Below are 18,626 nucleotides of genomic sequence, written 5' to 3' on the forward strand. Positions count from 1 at the left end.
ATCTATAAAAAAATAATTATAAAATTTTGTACTGTATTATTTATTATTTACATGTGACATGGACATGGGCTCTTTCCACATAGACACGGGTGGGTTGAATAACTGGAGTCTGGAGGGAACCATAGACTCCCAATTCTCCTCCTTCCCCCAACCCGCTCAAAACCCTAGCCCAACACCACAGGGTCGTCGACGCTCGCCCGGCCGCCGCCACTGTCGTCGCCGGGGACGATGGCGAAGCCTCGGCGAGGCCGCTCCGCGTCTCGCTCCTCCTCGGGCTCTTCCTCCCACTCGCCGTCCCACTCCATCTCCTCCGGCTCCGTCTCGTCCCGCTCCCGGTCGCGCTCCCGCTCCTTCTCGTCGTCGTCCTCGTAGGCCCGGGGCCGCTCCCCTCCTCCGGCTAAGCGCAGGTCCAATTAGAATTAGAAAATAGAAGAAAATAGAATATATATATATACATGTACAAAGTTGCTAAAAAACTAACGAGGGATTTAAAATTATGAAAGTAAAAAAAGAAATAGAACTCATCAAAACAAAAATAAATTGGATACAAATACACGCCCTGTTCGCTTGGTCGTAAATGATCGTAAATTTCCAGCCAGAACAATATTTTTCTCTCACTCCAAACCTAGCCAGCAGTAATAATCCACGATCGTATACGATCGTTTCAGCCTCAGCCGAACAGGCTGACAAATGCTTCAAAAAAATCCCATATATTGAAACGAAAAATCAAAAAAACAAATGAATTTATATACAACAAAAATTTCGGATACAAGCATAAAAAATGTTGGTTTCAAATAAACATAGAAATACTAGGATAAGATGATAACGACAAGCAAAATAGAAAATAGCAAAAAAAATACAAATATCTTGTTAACTAGTAAAAGAAAAAGATAAGTTGAATCCAACTACTTCTGGAACAAGCCACCAAGCCAGCTCCAATTTCTACCAAAAAAAAGGTCCAAAAGAAGAGTCCTCATCTGGCCGTCCGTTTAAACGCGGGACGACATCGATCGACAGCCGAACCACAAAACCACCAAAACCCAACTCCAACCCTTCTCCGCTTCCCCTCCTCGCTTCCTTCCTCCCCGCGCCACCGCCCCCCTCGAACCCGAAAGGAACCCTAACCCTAGCCGCCTCCAGGAGGCAGCTAGGAGAGAGATCGGAGCACCAGCCATGGCGGAGCACGACCTCACGGCGCTGATGGCAGCGTAGCTGGACCGGCACCTGATGTTCCCACTGCTGGATTTCCTCGAGGAGCGGCAGCTCTACTCAGGAGCCCGAGTTCCTGGAGGCCAAGATCCGCCTCCTCAGCGGCACCAACATGGTCGACTATGCCATGGACATGCACAAGTCCCTCCACGGCATCGACGACGTCCCCGAGGACATGGTCAAGCGCCGCGCCGAGGTCGTCTCCAGGCTCAGGTCGCTCGAAGGAGGCCGCCGCCCTGCTCGTCGCCTTCCTCCAGAACCCGTAGCTCGTGTAGGAGCTCAGGCCCGACAAACAGTACAACATCCACATGCTCCAGGAGCGGTACCAGGTCCGTTTTTCTCCCCCCCCCCCTCCGCTTCTGCCTCGTTTTCATTTAGTTGTATTGGTGTAATTCCGTGTTTTGGAGCGTCGTCAGAAGTGGTTGTGAAATTAGGAGTTTGTGTGTCATTAAACAGCCTGAAACTGGTTTGCTCATACAGTGAAGCAATCTTCCGGGCTACGTGATTTACTGCTGCTACATGTGGTTACATATAATTAGCATATGATGATTTAGTTCTAGTTCTGCACTATTTTGTGAGGAATCTTGAATTAGTGGAATGCTGACTTTTGCTCCTGTATTATGGATCAGATAAGTAGATTGTGAGATGTGTTTTATTTTGTAGTATGCATAATTCAGTATGTTATATGTATAGGTGTCCTAAAATCTAGACATGTGTAGTTCTTCCTAGTATTATAGTTGGTTCCCTTGTATCTTTTAGTCAAAGTGCTTGATAATTGATGCTAGTTCAGGTCTATGTTCTTTCTACTCTTCAGTAAGGGACAATTCAGAGTCGAGTTTTCTCTTCTGGATAAAAAGGCATTGTAGAGAAAGCACAAGGCATAATAACTAAGATCAAAATTCAGATGAAACGATGAAGCTGTGCCCTTTTATTGTTGTGTAGGCTGTTCTGAGCTAAACGCCAATACACTGACCAATCCTTGTTTATTGATAATTATATATATTTATAGCGTGTTGTTTCACTTGTTACTTGCCTATCATTTTTTATCTTGTATATATGAAGTAATTGTCGTTTGTCAAATATGATGCTGTATATGGGCTAATGATACAAAGGATCTTCAATTCTTATTATATTGGAAGCTGCAGCTCCACATGTTACTAAGAAAATGTCATAGCAGCATTGATCAAACTTTTGACATATTAAACGAAAGATCCAATAAACACTTACAATATAATAAGGATCTTCAATTTCTTGTGTCTCTTAGTTTGACCCAGCAAAACTGAAGAAACTTCGCCCAAGTTTCAAGGAGAATGGTGGTACCGTTACAGCTGGAAATGCTTCTAGTATAAGTCCTTTTAAGTTTATCTTCAGTTGTATTATAATTCTTGTGATTAGCTATGATGATAGTTAACTTCTTTCTTTACATTATGCTTGCATTTTGTTATTTTTGTTGCTGTCCCGTGCATACCATATTTGACTTGTGTTTGTTCTTATGAATTGGCACTCCTATTATGTTTTAGGGGCTTGGTATGCTCTAATTTGTTAAATAGATTGTAACTTTTGTTCTTGTAAATGATTTATTATCACATAAGAAAGTAAAGAAGTGTTTGTAATGTCTTATGCCCATTCAAAGCAAAATCAGTCTATGTGTATAATTTCTTCTTGGTTGTCTTCAAAATTCTTTGATCTCACTTTGCACTTGCTATTTTTCCATTGACTGGTACTGTCCATTGTGTACTGCCTACTATCCGCTTGTGTAGCTACAATTGATCATATCTAATTTGCTTTTATATGGATCAGTGATGGGGCTGCTGCATTAGTTTTGTTGAGTGGGCAGAAGGCTCAAGAGCTTGGCCTGCAAGTCCTTGCAAGGATCAGAGGATATGCAGATGCAGCTCAAGTAAGCTACAGTAACAGTTATCATAGCGTTTGCCATGAAGGGTAAAAGATCTTTACTAGTATATTGCTAGTGTTCTGTTAGTGAATTTTCAGTGTGTAAATAGGAACTTAGGTAACCCTGCAAATCCAAGCTTTGACATTGATACTTGACTCACAGATTATGAAAACTGTATCCATAAGTTCATATTTGAAAAGAATCCATAAGTTCATATTTGAAAAGAATCCATAAGTTCATATGCAGTCTATGTTATAATGATGGACTTCATAATGGACTATGTTGTAACGATGGACTTTTGTGAATTATGACTTGTGATGATGTTTTAAATAATGGTCTTGTGTTTGTGGATGTATATATGTATATTTGTGGCGGTCAGATTTGAATTTGAATTATATATATATATATGGTCAGATTTGAATTTGAATTTTTTTTGCTGGAAAATCCACTATAGGGGCGGTTCTTGATTGAACCGCCCTTACAAATACACACAGCAGGGGCGGCTGGTGATACAGCCGCCCTTACAGAAGTCCACTATAGGGGCGGCTGATATCACCAGCCGCCCCTACAGAGGTCACTGTAGGGGCGGCTAAAAACACCAGCCGCCCTTACAGAGGGAACTGTAGGGGCGGTCAGGAAACCGATCCTACAGAGGCACCCTCTGTAGGAACACCCTAGGAGGGGCGGCTGGCGCAGCCGCCCCTACAGAGGCTCTAGAGCCGCCCCTACAGTTAATTTCTGTAGTAGTGCATGGGTGGGGTGCGAAGGGAAGGGGATTGCAGAGCATGGTGGCGTATAACCATCACAACAGTAACAGCGGTGACGGCGGCGCTCTAGGGCTTTGACGGCTCAGGGAGGAGGCAACCTCCATACTAGGGATTGAGGAGGCAAACACGAGTTGGGTCGTGGAAGAGCGCCAGAGAAAGAAGAAAATTGGCAGCAATGGGTACACCAGGCAGGTAATAAACCGGTGGAAAAATCTCAGGTGGGTGACCGAAGGAAATGGCTGACACACATGTATACAGACGTGTTTCTGACCGGGTCCAGTTGTCGGTTCACATTGGAAGATTTAGATGTGTTAGGTCAGATTTTATAGTATGCATCTAAGAGATAAGAATTTAAGCGGGTAGGAGACATTAGGGTGAGAGACTATTTTGAATTCCTTTGTGAAAGCCCTAGTTTGGTTTTAGATAATTGATGAAACCTATGCACTAACCTTTGTCATGAGTTATGATATGAGCTAGGTTGGTGCAATCCAAGTATGGAGCATGGTGGCACTCAAGAGATGGTGATGATCACATGAAATCATGAGATGGCCACATGTGACGATGATCAAGTGCTCAACTTAGAAAAGAAGAAAGAGAAAAACAAAATCCTATGGAGATCAAGGCAAAGATATAAATAGGGGTTTTGTTTTGGTGATCAAGACACTATAGAGAGTATGATCATATTTAGGGTAGATGGCCATACTATTAAGAGGGGTTCTGAACTAGACAATTCGGTCATCTAGTGCCACTAGGTGTTGGACTTCATGCATTGCATTTAGGCCTAGTGCACTTCAGAGAGCAAGCGAAAATATTTATCGAAAATGTTTTGAGAAATGCTAACATGGCTCTAACATGTTTTGAGAAAACACTTTGAGAGTTAGCATCGCTTGCGGGGAGTAGCCCGAGTTGACGTGGATCGAAATGCGAAAAAGTTTGCAACTTGGTGAGCTAGTGGAGATGCCTAGGTGGCACCACCACCCTTTGTCCGGTGCATCGCCACCCCTGTGGCGGTGCCCGCCTAACCGTGGCCGAGAGAAGCAACTTCGAGGTGGTCACCGCCCTACCGGTGTACACCGCCACTGGCACGGCGGTGCACCACCGTAGGGCATCCGGTGCCACCACCACTTTTTGGCAAAGAACAAAGTTAACCTCGGAGTCACCACCACGGTCACCGTCATGGTAACGGCGGTGCACCGCCCCTTTTCTCCAGAGATGAGCGCAAGCGAAGGGGGGCACCGCCATGGTCGCCGCCATGGGTGCGGCGGTGCACCGCCATATTTTTCTAGAGAGTAGGGAAAACGGGGGGCTCAGCTGGGTGGTCACCGCCACCCTGTCTTGTGTCCCAACGGCTAGTTTATAGTCGTTGGTTTTCGACAGTTGGGCAGGTCACCGCCATGTCCGGTGCTAGGCACCGCCCTGTCCGGTGACCTCGCAAAAACAGTTCCAAGGGGTACAACGACTCTATTTGCTTGTGTGGCTATAAATAGAGGGTGTGGCCAGCCTTGGCCACTCTCTTGGCACCTCTTACACTTGTGCACACCGTTTTGGAGCTGAGCAAACACAATCCAGTCACTTGCACACTTGATTTCATCATTTGAGTGAGATTGGTGAGCCTCTAGTGCATTGCATTGAGTTGCATCATCTTGTGGCACTAGTTGGGTGATTTGGGGTGCCTGTGAGCTTGTTACTCTTGGTGTTTGCCAACACCTATACGGCCCGGTGATTGAAGGATCGTTGAGCGGAGTTGGTGATTGTCTCTTACCTCGATCGATTGCTTGTGCGGGTTCTTGACCTTCTTCCGACGAAGAGCCAAAAGATACTTTATTGGATTACGTGTGTCATTGAGCTACCTCACTTATAGGTAGGTTTTTACGGTGTTCAATTGTGTAGATAAGGTTCGTGCAACACCTCTTAGCCGCCGAACAACCAAGTGTTGGTCGACACAACGGGGACTAGCGTATCGTCAAGCATGTGAACCTCAGGAGAAAAATCTTATCTCTTGTGTGATTGGATTTCTCCCGGTGATTGGTTGTCATCTTATTCTGATTGGTTCATTTCTTGACACGGCGGTATAATCACCCTACTCACTCCTTTATATTCCTTGCAAATTGGATGTCAAGCTCTTTAGTGTAGTTAGTCTTTGAGAGCCCGTTAGTTTGGTTAGTGTGACTCTTTAGTTAGTCTTTGAGCGTACACTAGCTTTGTGAGTAGTGACTTAGTTTGTGTGTGTGCCTAGTGATCATAGCAACTAGAATTGTTGAAATAGGTGGGTTGCAACCCTTGTAGAGATAGAATAAAATTCCATTACGCCGTTTGTTGTACTAATCAATCGCTCTAGTGAGTTTATAGAATTTTAAATAGGCTATTTACCTCACCCTAGCCATATTAAGACCTTTGACTTTGCTCAGATGCAATTACAAAATATATGTTGAGCGAAGAAAGGACACACATCTCTACGAATAAATAATACTGCATCCAAATGTGATCCTTTTTTTATCGTGCTAATTAATAGCATAGTTGTTCTCGCTTGTTGCATACAAACGGTCCACACGGTGTAGCCTACTTTGCATCACGATTGAGGAGATGGCACTAGTGAGCATTTGGGCTTGCACGTGACACAGTTGGTCCTGCACTCTCGCAATGTCGAGTGGCAATACTCTTTCTGAGAATCATTCGGACAGCAGCAGCAGGAGTTCCCCTTCACCGGTTCAAAGTAAAAGCACCACACGGTGACGCAAAAGTTGAGGACAGCCTTTCTCTCATCAGATGATGTGGAGTTGATGGGAGCGGTCAGTGGCGGATGCACGATGCGGGATAAGAGGGGGCTAAAACAATGAAGATGTTGATTTGCATAAAGATTTAATGGTGAAATCAATCGTTTGCTACAGTGATTAGGCTTGAAATCAAGAAATTAGGGGGGCTAGAGCCCCCCAGCCCCCCCCCCCCCCCCCTGGATCCGCCGCTGGGAGCGGTGATAGAACTCTTGGAATCCATCAGTATTTAAAAAAAAAACGAAGATCAATGTATAATAGAAGCAGCAACAATCGTCACATATATATAAATTAAATTCAACAATACAAAGGAGTACTTACATTGCGAAAAGCAAAGCGCACAAGAACAAGGTCATCATCATGCTATTGCGCCTCATGTTAGATGCGATCCGAAAGTCAAGGCCGGAAATGATGAGCAACGAGGAGGGAGATCACAGAATGGACTTGAACGATGTCAGGATGAGGAGAAGTTCCTGGCCTCGATCACCTCACCCTTATATATATGGTAGAAGGCACAGATTGACAGCTGCTATGCGCAAGTAACAGCTTTTTGTAACGCTAGGAGCACGATTTGATTATTTACCGTTTAGTAGTTAGCTTGTTTGGATTGGATCTATTAGCTGTTAGTAGTTAGCTAACTAATAGGTCACAACTAATATTAGCTACTATAGCTAGTTTAATTGGTCCAAATAGTGAAATAGTTATTAGTTAGGTATTTAGCTTCTTGAACTTTCAACTTAATCCGATTTACCCTATCTAACTAACTGGCGCCACATTAGCAAAAGCACCCTCAAAACCACTAGGGTGCAATAGTGAACGGTTTTCAAAAGTTTAGGGGAGGAGGAGGTTTTAAAAAAATACTAGTTTTACATATCAGTAGAAAACCTGAAGACTGCGATAGTTGCGGAAGGTAAATTGAACTTCTTTCTTTATTTTAGCCTTGTCATTTTGGCCCACGCGAACCAGACATATGGGCCCGATAGAATAGAAGGCATATGAGAAGTGGACCACCGCGGGCTGCAGCTGTATGGGTTTTTTTTTCTGGCTTAACCACCACTTTCGAAGATCGCATCTCTCATGATCATCATGGATTTGTGCATCTAATTTAGCCCGCATCTTGTTGCACGAAACGACTTGTAGCTCCACTTCTAGCTCTTGTTTCTAATTAAGAATGTAACTGAACGAAACCGACTTCTTGCACGTACATCTTTCATGAGTGGGAGGACCTAGAATATAAACTTAGCATATGCCTAATAAAAACGTATCGCGTTCAAGATATGGTATAATATAAAATATTATCTGAATCTAGCATAAGTTAGCACCAGTCAAGCACAAGAATGATTTAGAGACCGGGGTACTCAAGGATGTTAGACTCTTTTTTTGTATAACCATTGCAGCAGGTGGTGGCGGCACACTAGGGCTTCGGTTGCTCAAAGATTTTTTTTTTAGATGTGTCAGGTCCATTTGTCGGTTCACGCCCGAAGATTTAGATGTGTCAGGTCAGATTTTTTTTAAGGGGAATCAGGTCATATTTTATAGTATATCTAAGGGATAAGAATTTAGAAGGGTAGAGGCATTAGGGTGAGAGGCTATTTTCAAATCATCTGCTCTTTTGTAGATGTAACTACGAAAGAGACGTTGAGAAAAGAAAGGATGACACACATCTCTACAAATAAATAATAAAATACTTCATCCAAATCCATCTTTTTTTATCATTCTACTTATTAGCATAGTTAAATACAACATACTTATTACATAGTCGTTGTTCTCGCTTCGTATTGCATATACAACGGTCCACACGGTGGGGTCTACTTTGCGTCACGATTAAGGAGATAGCGGTGGTGGGCATTTGGGGTTGCATGTCGCACAGTTGGACCTGCACTCTCGCAATGTCAAGTGGCAATACTCTCTCTCTGAATCAAATGGACAGCAGCAGCAGGGCGTCCCCTTTCACCGGATCGAAGTAAAAGCACCACACGGCGCTGCAAAAGTTGAGGACAGACTTTCTCTTTTCTCTCATCTGATGATGTGGAGTTGATGGGAGCGGTGAGGGCTTCCCCAATGCTCCACGCTGACGTGCTGCCCCATCTTCCACGTCCTCGCCAAGCTGATATGTCACAGGCAGTGGTGGTCTCGCAGGGTGTGATAGACTCCTGCAGAAGAATCTATGGCTTCGTCAGACAAAAGAACAGGGCAACACTTGAGGAGTGCGTTGGGGGTAAGGAAGCCACTCCATCACCTTGCTTTCTAGCCGACGAAAGCAAACAGAGGATGGCTGCCTGCGCTGGGAGAATCTTTGTGACACTGTTGTCCTCAACTCACGAATGGCTACGAGGAGTACACCTTTTTTTTAGGCTAACATTTGCTACCGCCTCCGTTGGGCGTGCCCTGATAGAACCCTTGGAATCCATCAGTTCATGACAGCCTACGACAGTATTTTTAGAAATCGAAGATCATTAATAATAATAGAAGCAGCAGCAACGGGCAACATGCTCACCATCATATTGTTCCTCATTATATATATACAAAATAAATTCAACAATACAAAGGAGTACTTACATTGTGCTTGCATTGCTAGGGCTCCGAAAAGCATAGCGACCAGGAACATGGTCATCATCATGCTATTGTGCCTCATGTTAGATCCGAAAGTCAAGGCCGGAAATGAGCAACGAGGAACGGACTTGAACGATGAGGAGAAATATATATGGTAGAACGTGCTGCATGCCCGCCACAGATTGAAGCTGCTATGCGCGAGCAATAGCTTTTTGTAACGCTAGGAGCATGCTTTGATTATTTGCCGTTTAATAGTTAGCTTGTTTTGGATTGTATCTATTAGCTGCTACTCCCTCCGTCCCTAAATAAATCAATTTCTAGAATACGTGCAAGTCAAACTAAGTTTGATTATGACTAACGTTATAGGAGAGAGTAACGCCAGAGCATCATGTGTGCGATGGATGCCATCTGCTGCATGCTGGGTGTTTTATCAGTTTGCTACTACCTCTTCATATCCTCCACCATTACTGTGGCATTAGTACTTGGTGACCTTTTGATTCTTGAATATGAAATGCAATTTATAGAGACCGGAGTACTTAGGATGTTACACTTTTTTTTTTACCTCCTAAATCTAACTAGTGCTAACAATTTTGATCAAAATCTAGAGTAGGCTTAGGCTTATATGGTCTAAGGCTACGAGCGCCCCCCCTGTGTCATGAGACGTGCTAAGATGATTTAAGGCCAGGATTCAGAGTATCTGTCACGAAGGTGACCACGCTACAAGAAGAAGAAGCAGGTGAGGAAGCGAGAGATCCTGGTGTCCTTTGGGCCAGGGAGTAAGAAAGGGGTAAGCGGGCTTCCAGGCCCAATCCCCTGTTCACTGGGCCAGAATGGCGTTGATTGGGCCCAGTTGTAATTTTCGTTTAAGAGAGTGTTTTGGAAGAGGAATCGTGATTCTCAAAAACAAGAAAAAAGAAAAGAAGGAAGAGGAGAGTCGTTCTTGACTGGTATCCGTTATCTAACGGTGCGTTTGGCTCGCCAGATTAGTCCGTCCGTCCTACAAAATATCGTTTTGTTTGCGTCACCCTACCATGCCGTCCGTCGTCGAGTCATTCCATTTTTTGTTTACTCCAGCAAACCAATCAGAAGAGCCGGTTCATCCCCTGGAAAAAGTGACGGACGAACTAGTTCTGCATCGGACCTGGCTCTGGCTAGTCCGACGAACACGAGTCCAAACTACCAAATACTCTCTGTTGTGATCCTAGCCAGTGACAATAAATATCTAATCCAAACACCGAGATATAAATGGGATTGCTCCATTGATTTCTCTTCGTCCTCTCAACCAAATCTTACTTAAAGATACACTAGCCCGAACCAGCGCGCTACGCTGCGCGGACTAGGAAGCAGCACGTGATATGGTTCTGAACAGTAAAAAAAAGTAGATAAAAAACTAATTATGAACAACACTAAACACTGCCGAACCGTGAGTAAACAGTACCTTGTGAACAGTAGATAAAACTAATTATGAATATTTTTGTTTTTTACTACAGGTGTTGATTTTGAAGATAAGCTTTCAAAGATAAAAATAAGTTCCATATCAACGAGTAACCATCTATAGCCGGCTTATCAGTTAGAATCTATAATATTTTTCTCTCACAACAAAACAGTTTTAGCCGGCTTATCAGTCAGCTTTAATACCAGCCAAACAGCCTCAGTGCCGAAACCTTTTATGAAAAGTAATAAATTACCCCAAAATCAGAATTACCTTGGCAGCCGAAATGAAGCTATGCCGTCAAGAATATAATTTTCTTGGTAAACCACTAACCTAATCAATTTGAGATGGCTCGGCAGTTTGTTTTAAAATTGTTTTGATTAAACTTGTTTCTTTACTAAAATAGAATTAAGTTGATTTTGAATGACTTTTTAACTTCGGCACGACTCGTTAGATTATGTTAATTTCAAAAAAACATATCAATTTTGAAGACACCAGAGGTAAAAAAAACCTGCATCCGTTGCTCATTTGCTCCTTGGTTTCGTCGGCTCCACCTCCGGCCCTTTGCGCTGCCGGCCGACGCCGACGGCCACCGCCACTGCCCACTGCCACCTTCCGTGCCAGCCGGAAGCGCAAAGACCCACCGCACTCGTTTCCCAGCGCAGGCCCGAGCCCTCGCCGCCGCCGTCGTCACAACCAGCGGAGCCCAAATCCATGGATGCTTCCACCCCTAACCCTCGTCGTCGCCGTCGCCGTCGCCCGCGCTTCTGAGGCCAAGTCCACGGGCCGAGCTACCGTGTCCCAATCCCGACTCCCCACCAATCTTCTCCTCCGCCATGGAGATCCGCCCGGGCTGATGCCTGATTCTCCATCTGACGCTCCGCGGTAAGCCCTTGCCCCACTGGTGGTTGGGGATTGTTCTGCTTTGGTTGAGGTATTGGTAGGAATCCTCCCGTTCTAGCGGTTTCTCTCACGAATCCGTGGGTTCTGTGCGACAGATTTTTGTTTCTTTGCTCAAAATTCATCTGTCCGTCCGTCCGCAGGGTCTTGTGGAGGAGGATTGGGGCGAATTTCTGTAGTGTTCCTGTGGCCCTGAAGGGCCCCTGACGCATCAGTGGCGAGCCATGGCTCCCGCTCCAGCGGCCATGGATGTTGACGACGAGGGTACTGGTGGTGGAGCCAGGAACCAGAGCACCATGGTGGTGGTGAAATCTGACTGCACAAACACTGACCCTCTGGTGGTCGGTCCTGAACCTGTGGAAGACGAGGGAGGTGGAGGTGATACCACCGAATGTTCGAGCTCGTTTGGCGACACCTGTTCTGGATTTCAAGATGCGGCAGGCGATGGTGAACCAGAAGTGAATTCTGGCATGTCTGCTCGTGCCGATGGTGGCAGGCCCTGGAATCCCCCTAGGTGAGTGTCCTGTAAGTTCCTCGCGTGCCCTGGATGCTATTGGTCTCATTATTGTGTGTGCGCTCATGGTTCATGGAAGAATGAATGGGTGTAAGATTATGCTTGAGCACTAGGCAGTTACGGAGTAGGTGCTTATGTGAGCTCTGCTGAATTTCATATATTCAGTTTCACTTTCGCCAATAAGAGACGGAGACATGCTTCACATTTAGAATTACAGTGTTTAGTTTTCCCGCTCCCGCGCTCCTGTGATAAGATGGAAGGTTGTAGTGGGATTTCAACTGTTATACTATGTTGTAATTGGTGCACCTTCCTGTCTTCGGAAGTAACAAGAAAAGTAGGACCATCAGTGTATCTGAAACAGAAACAAATTACTAATTATTCAGTAACGTAATGCAGAGTCTTGTATGCTTATTAATTAATTAGTACCTTCTTGCTGAAATTTTCCTTTTCTGGGACACGTTTCAGTCATCATTTATTCATATACGAAACTTAGCAGGTGATAGTAGCACCTAGATTAAAAGCCAGGTATGATTTCTACCCAATTCTTCTAATCACGATAGAAGCAGGTGTCAACGGCCAGGAAGTTATGTGTTCTGTCCTAAGAAATGCCACACCACTTATGACTATGACTAACACGATCCGAAAAAGCAATTACCGGATACTCGTATGGTCTTCTATTTGTCAAGTCGCTAATTAAAAAGACAATTAAGCAGATGATAGCTTCTTCAAAAGTATTGTAAATTTATCATGTTGGTTTTTCCACCAGGACTTTGGTTAAAACAGTCTGGTAGATTGATTCCATGATAATCTGTCAATCGTGTAGTGGACGAAAATACTAATATTGACACAAAGTACCAGTATCCTTCTGGTTAGAGAGAAAGTCCTTGGGGGTTAGTATTGCCCTTGTTTCTTTTTGGAAAAGTTCACCTAGGTGTTTTACTAAATGCTACTCTATATTTTAAGCATGACAGTCCGAATTTGCAAAAGAAATTCCTAGCCTGGGATTTGAACCCACACCAGCATTGATGATATTTATTTTTAATGCTGTAGACCATTATAGGTTCATTTTTGTGCGTGTTGGGAGACATCGTATATTTTCATGCTTATTGCCTTTCTTTGAGAGTATGGTTTTTATTTCTGATATTCATGCTTTAAACTATGATGTGTAGCCAACTAGCCATGAACAAGGAAACCTGTGCTACTCTTATCAGTGCTTCAAAGTGTTAGCTTACATATCATTTTGTGGGTATAGCTAGAGCCTAGAATATAATTGGAGCAAGCAACTACTTTCTATATTCTTATTACATTTTGTTGTAATGTTTTATTCTGATATCCTTCATTTTTATGCAAATTTTGTGATATGTGATTACTCTTCATAAGGAAAAAGGTGACGGCTGAGTGGAGGAATTATGTTCGTCCAATTCTGTGGAGATGCCAGTGGTTAGAGTTGCGTATGAGGGAGCTCTCATCTCAAGTATCAAAGTATGACAGGGAGCTTGCTCTAAACAAGAAACAAAAAGAATTACAAGCAGCAAGCAAACCAAATGGTTCTATGTCAGAATCTATGCAGATTCACAAAGGTCATGGAAACAGTATCATGAAGAGGACAAAGCGGAAGAGGCATGAAGAAAATTTGGATACTCCTTTGTACATCAACAAGCACCAAATATTGTCATACTACCATGGTCTGACATCCAGTTATGTCGTCTTCTTTTGTGTAGGGATAGGGCATCTATTTATCCATGGCCATGTCAATTCTGCACCGGGTTTTGTTGTCAACGACAATAATTCTTTCAGTATTTTGCAGATAAACAAAATAAGGGAGCTGAAACTGATGGTCTCTTAATTGATGACGATTGTGGTAGTACAGGTATGAATGTGCCTATCTGGTCAATTTTTTCAGTGAAGTTAAAATGGAAAGCACGGTTGTTATGACCGGCGTCCAATACTCTAGGCGCCGGCCCATTAGTGGCTAATGGCGCCATCTGTTAGGGGCTAGCAGCCCAGGCGTCATCTGTTAGGGGCTAATTGCCCAGAATTAGCTATTTTATTTATTTCCTCAGATAGAATTTAGTCCTTAAATATAGGATCTTATAGATGGAAGCTAGGAGGATAAATATCTGTAAACATTGATTGGAGAGAATTAAGCAAGGCAACAATTTAGTTGCTCGGCTTCCCTGAAGCCCTAGCCGCGCCCTCTCTTCCTCCTTGGCGCGGTGATCACCACTGGCGCCGACTTGCCGCCGTCGCTTGCCTAAGCCTCGCCCTCCGCTCTTCCATCCCTACAACCTCCGTAGCAACTCCCGTAGGATCCCTAATCCTATCAACGGTATTGAGCAAAGTTACACCATTAGATTGAATTAGACGTTAACCCAGTTGTGAGAAAAAGCTTGCTCTTGTTAGGAATGCGTTTATGTTTTAGCTGAGGCATATGCTTGTGTTTTAATTGAAGGTCAACAATTAATTAGTCACCAAGTCTTTAACCATATGAACGCTATCAAAGGAATTCTGAGATGTCTAATATGACTTCGGTTCCACAGAGTTCTTAATTCTTACTATACACTCCATCCCATTGTTTTAGTTTTCATTGGACTATACCAGTCTCCAGCACACACCTTTGATATTTTGCTTTATTAGTATATGTTAGTAAAAATATCAAAATTGTAATTGCTTGAAAGCACATCACTTGGCAAATCTACTAATGTCATTTCAGGTGACAATCTTGCTTACGTGTACTTGGTCAAGGTTTAGTTCTTAAGTATCTGAGCAAATATTCTCTCCATCCAAGTATATAGGGTGTATTTTATTTTAGCACAGTGTTCAAAACTAGGCTTTTTTATATCAAAATTAAACTTTGACCATTATTTTCTGTTTCACAATATAGTAGTAGTGTTTACACTTTACAGCTATAAAATGAATATAGTGTGAAAGCACTTTGAAATATGGATGTAGCTGTATAGTTTGTGCCCATATAATTTGACTGAGCGTAAGTCAAATTATACAAAGTTTGAATTTTCCATAAACATACATACCCTACATAATTTGAGAGGAACGAATTTGTATAGCTGTATGATATAATGTGTTCTGATCCTTATGATTTTATTTGATCTTATGGTAGCATTCCTATTTTTGGGTAGACCAATGAAGGACATACATAGCTATTTGAGGTTTAGTTAAATTGACCATGCAGAAACTCCAATTCATCTTTATTCTCTGCCTAGCTAATAGTCATGCAAGAACTATCTATGTATTTGATTCATTCTAAATACAGTTCCTATCCGAGGCGGACTTGACAGTGTTACATTGCTTGATTCTGAGGATTATGATGTGATTTTTGAGCAACTCTCTTTAAAGGATATTCTCTTGACGATTGATGGGGTTCAGTCTCGAGTTCATCTGCTTCGAGGTCGTCTCAGCAAGGCTCATTATGAAGGAAGAAATTTGGCATTTTCTGAGGGCAATACTCATGTCAGGGTGGCTCCGAAGAGACAGCATACTCAAAAGCGCTCATCTTATACAGAATGTAGATATACTAAACCACAGAAAAAGAAGAATCTAAATGTTTTGCTCAAGGATGATAGTGGACCAGCTCTTTCAGGGAGACCTTCTTTGCCTGACAGGGAAACCGATACTCCTATAAAAGATGCAGATAGGATTGCTGAAGAAAGAAGTGGAGAGGGCAAACACTCGAGGGAGAAAGCCATAACAATGGACCTTCTCTTGGGTATTGGCAATTACATACCAAATGGTTATATAGAGGATTTATGCAAAGAAGTAAGTCTTTGATCCTTTGCTTATTCTTATTCCTTTAATTATTTAGTGCTTGTTTGGATTTGGGTTGATGCTCTCAGAGTTGCTACTCAAGCGTTGGAATTTAAATCCTCATAAGCACAATAGGCTTTGATTTATAAAGTCCCCATTTACTATTTCTAGAGAAAATAGTCAAACATTATACTCTGAAAAAATATTGTAGGGATAGTTCCTTTACTTGTCTATGTTTAAATTAAAAAGTGTAATACCCATGTAAACATATGCTGTTTTTCTTTAAAAAAAATATAAAGAGATTCTGTTTCCCCACAAGAACTTAGAATTTGTAGTTATATGATTATATCTTGGATATGAGGTATGGGGCTTTAGAATTTATTAGGATGTTGGGTTGTTTGTAAATCAGGTCCATCCAGAATTCACTACCTAGGGTGTGCATTGGTAGAAGATATCCCTAGTGAAATTTGCAGGTTATAAAATTGAAGGCATGAGGATGGCAACGTGACAAAGCACTTCATTTTTAACTTTGTTGTGCAAACTAACAAATATTAGTAATTTAGTATGTTATGTTTCTATATATGACAGTTTTGAAAGCTTAGTGATACTTGTGGATCTGTGGTTATGCCATATTGACCTATTTCACTGATTTTGAACCACTTCCCAGAAAATGGTTAACGTGTTAGCTTCTTGGGCAATACATTTGCACTGGCATTTACTTGACTGTTTCTTTTTTGCAGAACGCTGACGATATCCTCATAGACAATCAAGCAACCTAGTGATGTCTGTCAGCAGTTTGACAAGGCCAAGCATCTGCCTTCTGGAACTTCTTCCAAAGAACAGAACGTTTCTGCTCCAGTGGAAGTGAAGAACACTTGTGCTCCAGTAAAAGTTGATAGCACTTGTGCTCCAGTGGAAGTAGATACCACTTGTGCTCCAGTGGAAGTACCACTTGTGCTCCAGTGGAAGCAGATACCACTTGTGCCCTAGCAGTGGGGCAAGAATCATTTGTTGAAAAGTCACCCTCGAAGGAGCCTGTCTCTTCTGGGAGCAAACAGGAACCGAACTCTAAGAAAAAGAGGAGGAAGAAAGGCTCTTTGTTTACCAGGAAGAAGCAGAGGAAAGAGGCGTCCAATACAGCTGCTGCAAAGGAGAAAACTGAGGGCAGGCCGTCAGCTGCAAATACCCGAACTGAGAGCACGCCCTCTGCTGTAGCAAAGCAGAAAACCGAGGGCACATGCTCTGCTGCAACAGGGCCGCAAACCATGACAGCTCGCTCTGCTGGAAAGAAGCGCAAATCTGTAAATGAACCTGCAGATGCAAAGGAGCATGGATCTGGGAACTCATTCTCTGCATCGACAGAGCAGAAAACTGGGAAGCCATCCTCATGCAATGAAGAGGAAAGAGGCATCCGAAACACATGCTGCAAAGGAGAAAACTGAGGGCACGGGCACGCTGTCAGCTGCAAATACCCAAACTGAGAGCACGCCTTCTGCTGTAGCAAAGCAGAAAACCGAGGGCACACGCTCTGCTGCAACAGGGCCTGAAACCATGACAGCCCGCTCTGCTGGAAAGAAGCGCAAATCTGTAAATGAACCTGCAGACGCAAAGGAGCATGGATCTGGGAACTCGTTCTCAGCATCGATGGAGCAGAAAACTTGGAAGCCATCCTCAGCAATGAAGAAGCAGACAACTGAAAAGTCGTCCACTGCTGCAAAGAAGCATGGATCTGGGAACTCATCCCCAGCATCGATGGAGCAGACGATTGGGAAGCTTTTCTCAGCAGTGAAGAAGCAGAAAACTGAAACCTCGTCCACAGCTGCAAAGAAGCATGGATCTGGGAACAAGTCCTCAGCATCGATGGAGCAGAAAACTGGGAAGCCATCCTCAGCAGCGAAGAAGCAGAAAACTGAAACCTCATCCACAGCTGGAAAGGAGCATGGACCTGGGAACTCGACCTCAGCATCGAAGGAGCAGAAAACTGGGAAGGGATCCTCAGCAGTGAAGCAGCAGGAAACTGTAAGCTCGTCTGCAGCTGCAAATAAGCAGGAGGCTGAAAGTGCGTCCTCAGCGAAAAAGAAGCAGGCGACTGATAACTCATCCTCCAAAGCGAAGAAGGAAGAGACTGCTGCGAGCGCCCCCTCGAAGCTGCTGGTTGAGAAGGCTGTTCTGGTGGCTGTAGATGGCAGGAGGAGTCAAAGGGTCCGGAAGCCCAAAGTTTTTGCTGAATGAAGCAGAGAGACTTCCTAGGGTCCCTGATGCATGTGTATGTATCGTGTCAGCTCGCCGCCAAATTCAGGTGGCAATATTTTGTTCCTATAGGAAGTGCTGGATCGCAGTGTAAGTGTACATATTAAGGGTGAAAGCAAGCCACCCAAATGGTAGGTAGGTCAGTAGATCAGTATGTTGGTTGGTTCTTTTTAACCCTCTCTTCTGGTTCTGGTGTAGCAGACTAATAGTATCATGTTGTGTAGCCTCTATATCGAAAAAGAAAAAGAACTGAGAATTATGCCGTGTTATTGCAACTTGGCGTGCTGCATATCAGTGCCTTCACTTTATGGTGTCCCCGGGGTTTGATCTTTCAAATACCGCTTTGATATGGATTCGTCTTTGCAACTAAACGGCCTGTGCTCGCGATTCCTCATGGAGATGGAGTCATCAAATGGAAGACTGATACAGAGGCATGGACTTGCCAGGGTGAGCTTGCAGTTGCAGCGCTGGGTGGTGACTGGTGAGAGGAACACTGAATATTAATTCTCCATTGATGAACACACGGACCTTCTTGTCCATGCTGTCATGGGAATAGTATTTGCAGAAGATACCA

General features: G+C 43.5%; 1 protein-coding gene, 1 long non-coding RNA gene and 1 pseudogene across 2 annotated transcripts; all 3 read left to right on the plus strand.

The window, feature by feature from the left end:
• Positions 1-1,470: 1,470 nt before the first annotated feature.
• LOC136502783 (uncharacterized) lies at positions 1,471-3,364 on the plus strand. The gene is made up of 2 exons (XR_010770704.1): positions 1,471-1,538; positions 3,010-3,364. It is a non-coding gene; the product is annotated as an uncharacterized lncRNA (long non-coding RNA).
• Positions 3,365-11,156: 7,792 nt separating this feature from the next.
• LOC136505363 (uncharacterized) lies at positions 11,157-16,942 on the plus strand (annotated as a pseudogene).
• Positions 16,943-17,092: 150 nt separating this feature from the next.
• LOC136505364 (uncharacterized) lies at positions 17,093-18,248 on the plus strand. The gene has a single exon (XM_066500511.1). The coding sequence runs from the start codon at positions 17,108-17,110 to the stop codon at positions 18,032-18,034; it is 927 nt and encodes a 308-aa protein (XP_066356608.1). The 5' UTR covers positions 17,093-17,107; the 3' UTR covers positions 18,035-18,248.
• The last annotated feature ends 378 nt before the right edge of the window (positions 18,249-18,626 follow it).

The sequence above is a fragment of the Miscanthus floridulus genome, chromosome 14, assembly GCF_019320115.1.
Source record: "Miscanthus floridulus cultivar M001 chromosome 14, ASM1932011v1, whole genome shotgun sequence".
NCBI lineage: Eukaryota > Viridiplantae > Streptophyta > Magnoliopsida > Poales > Poaceae > Miscanthus > Miscanthus floridulus.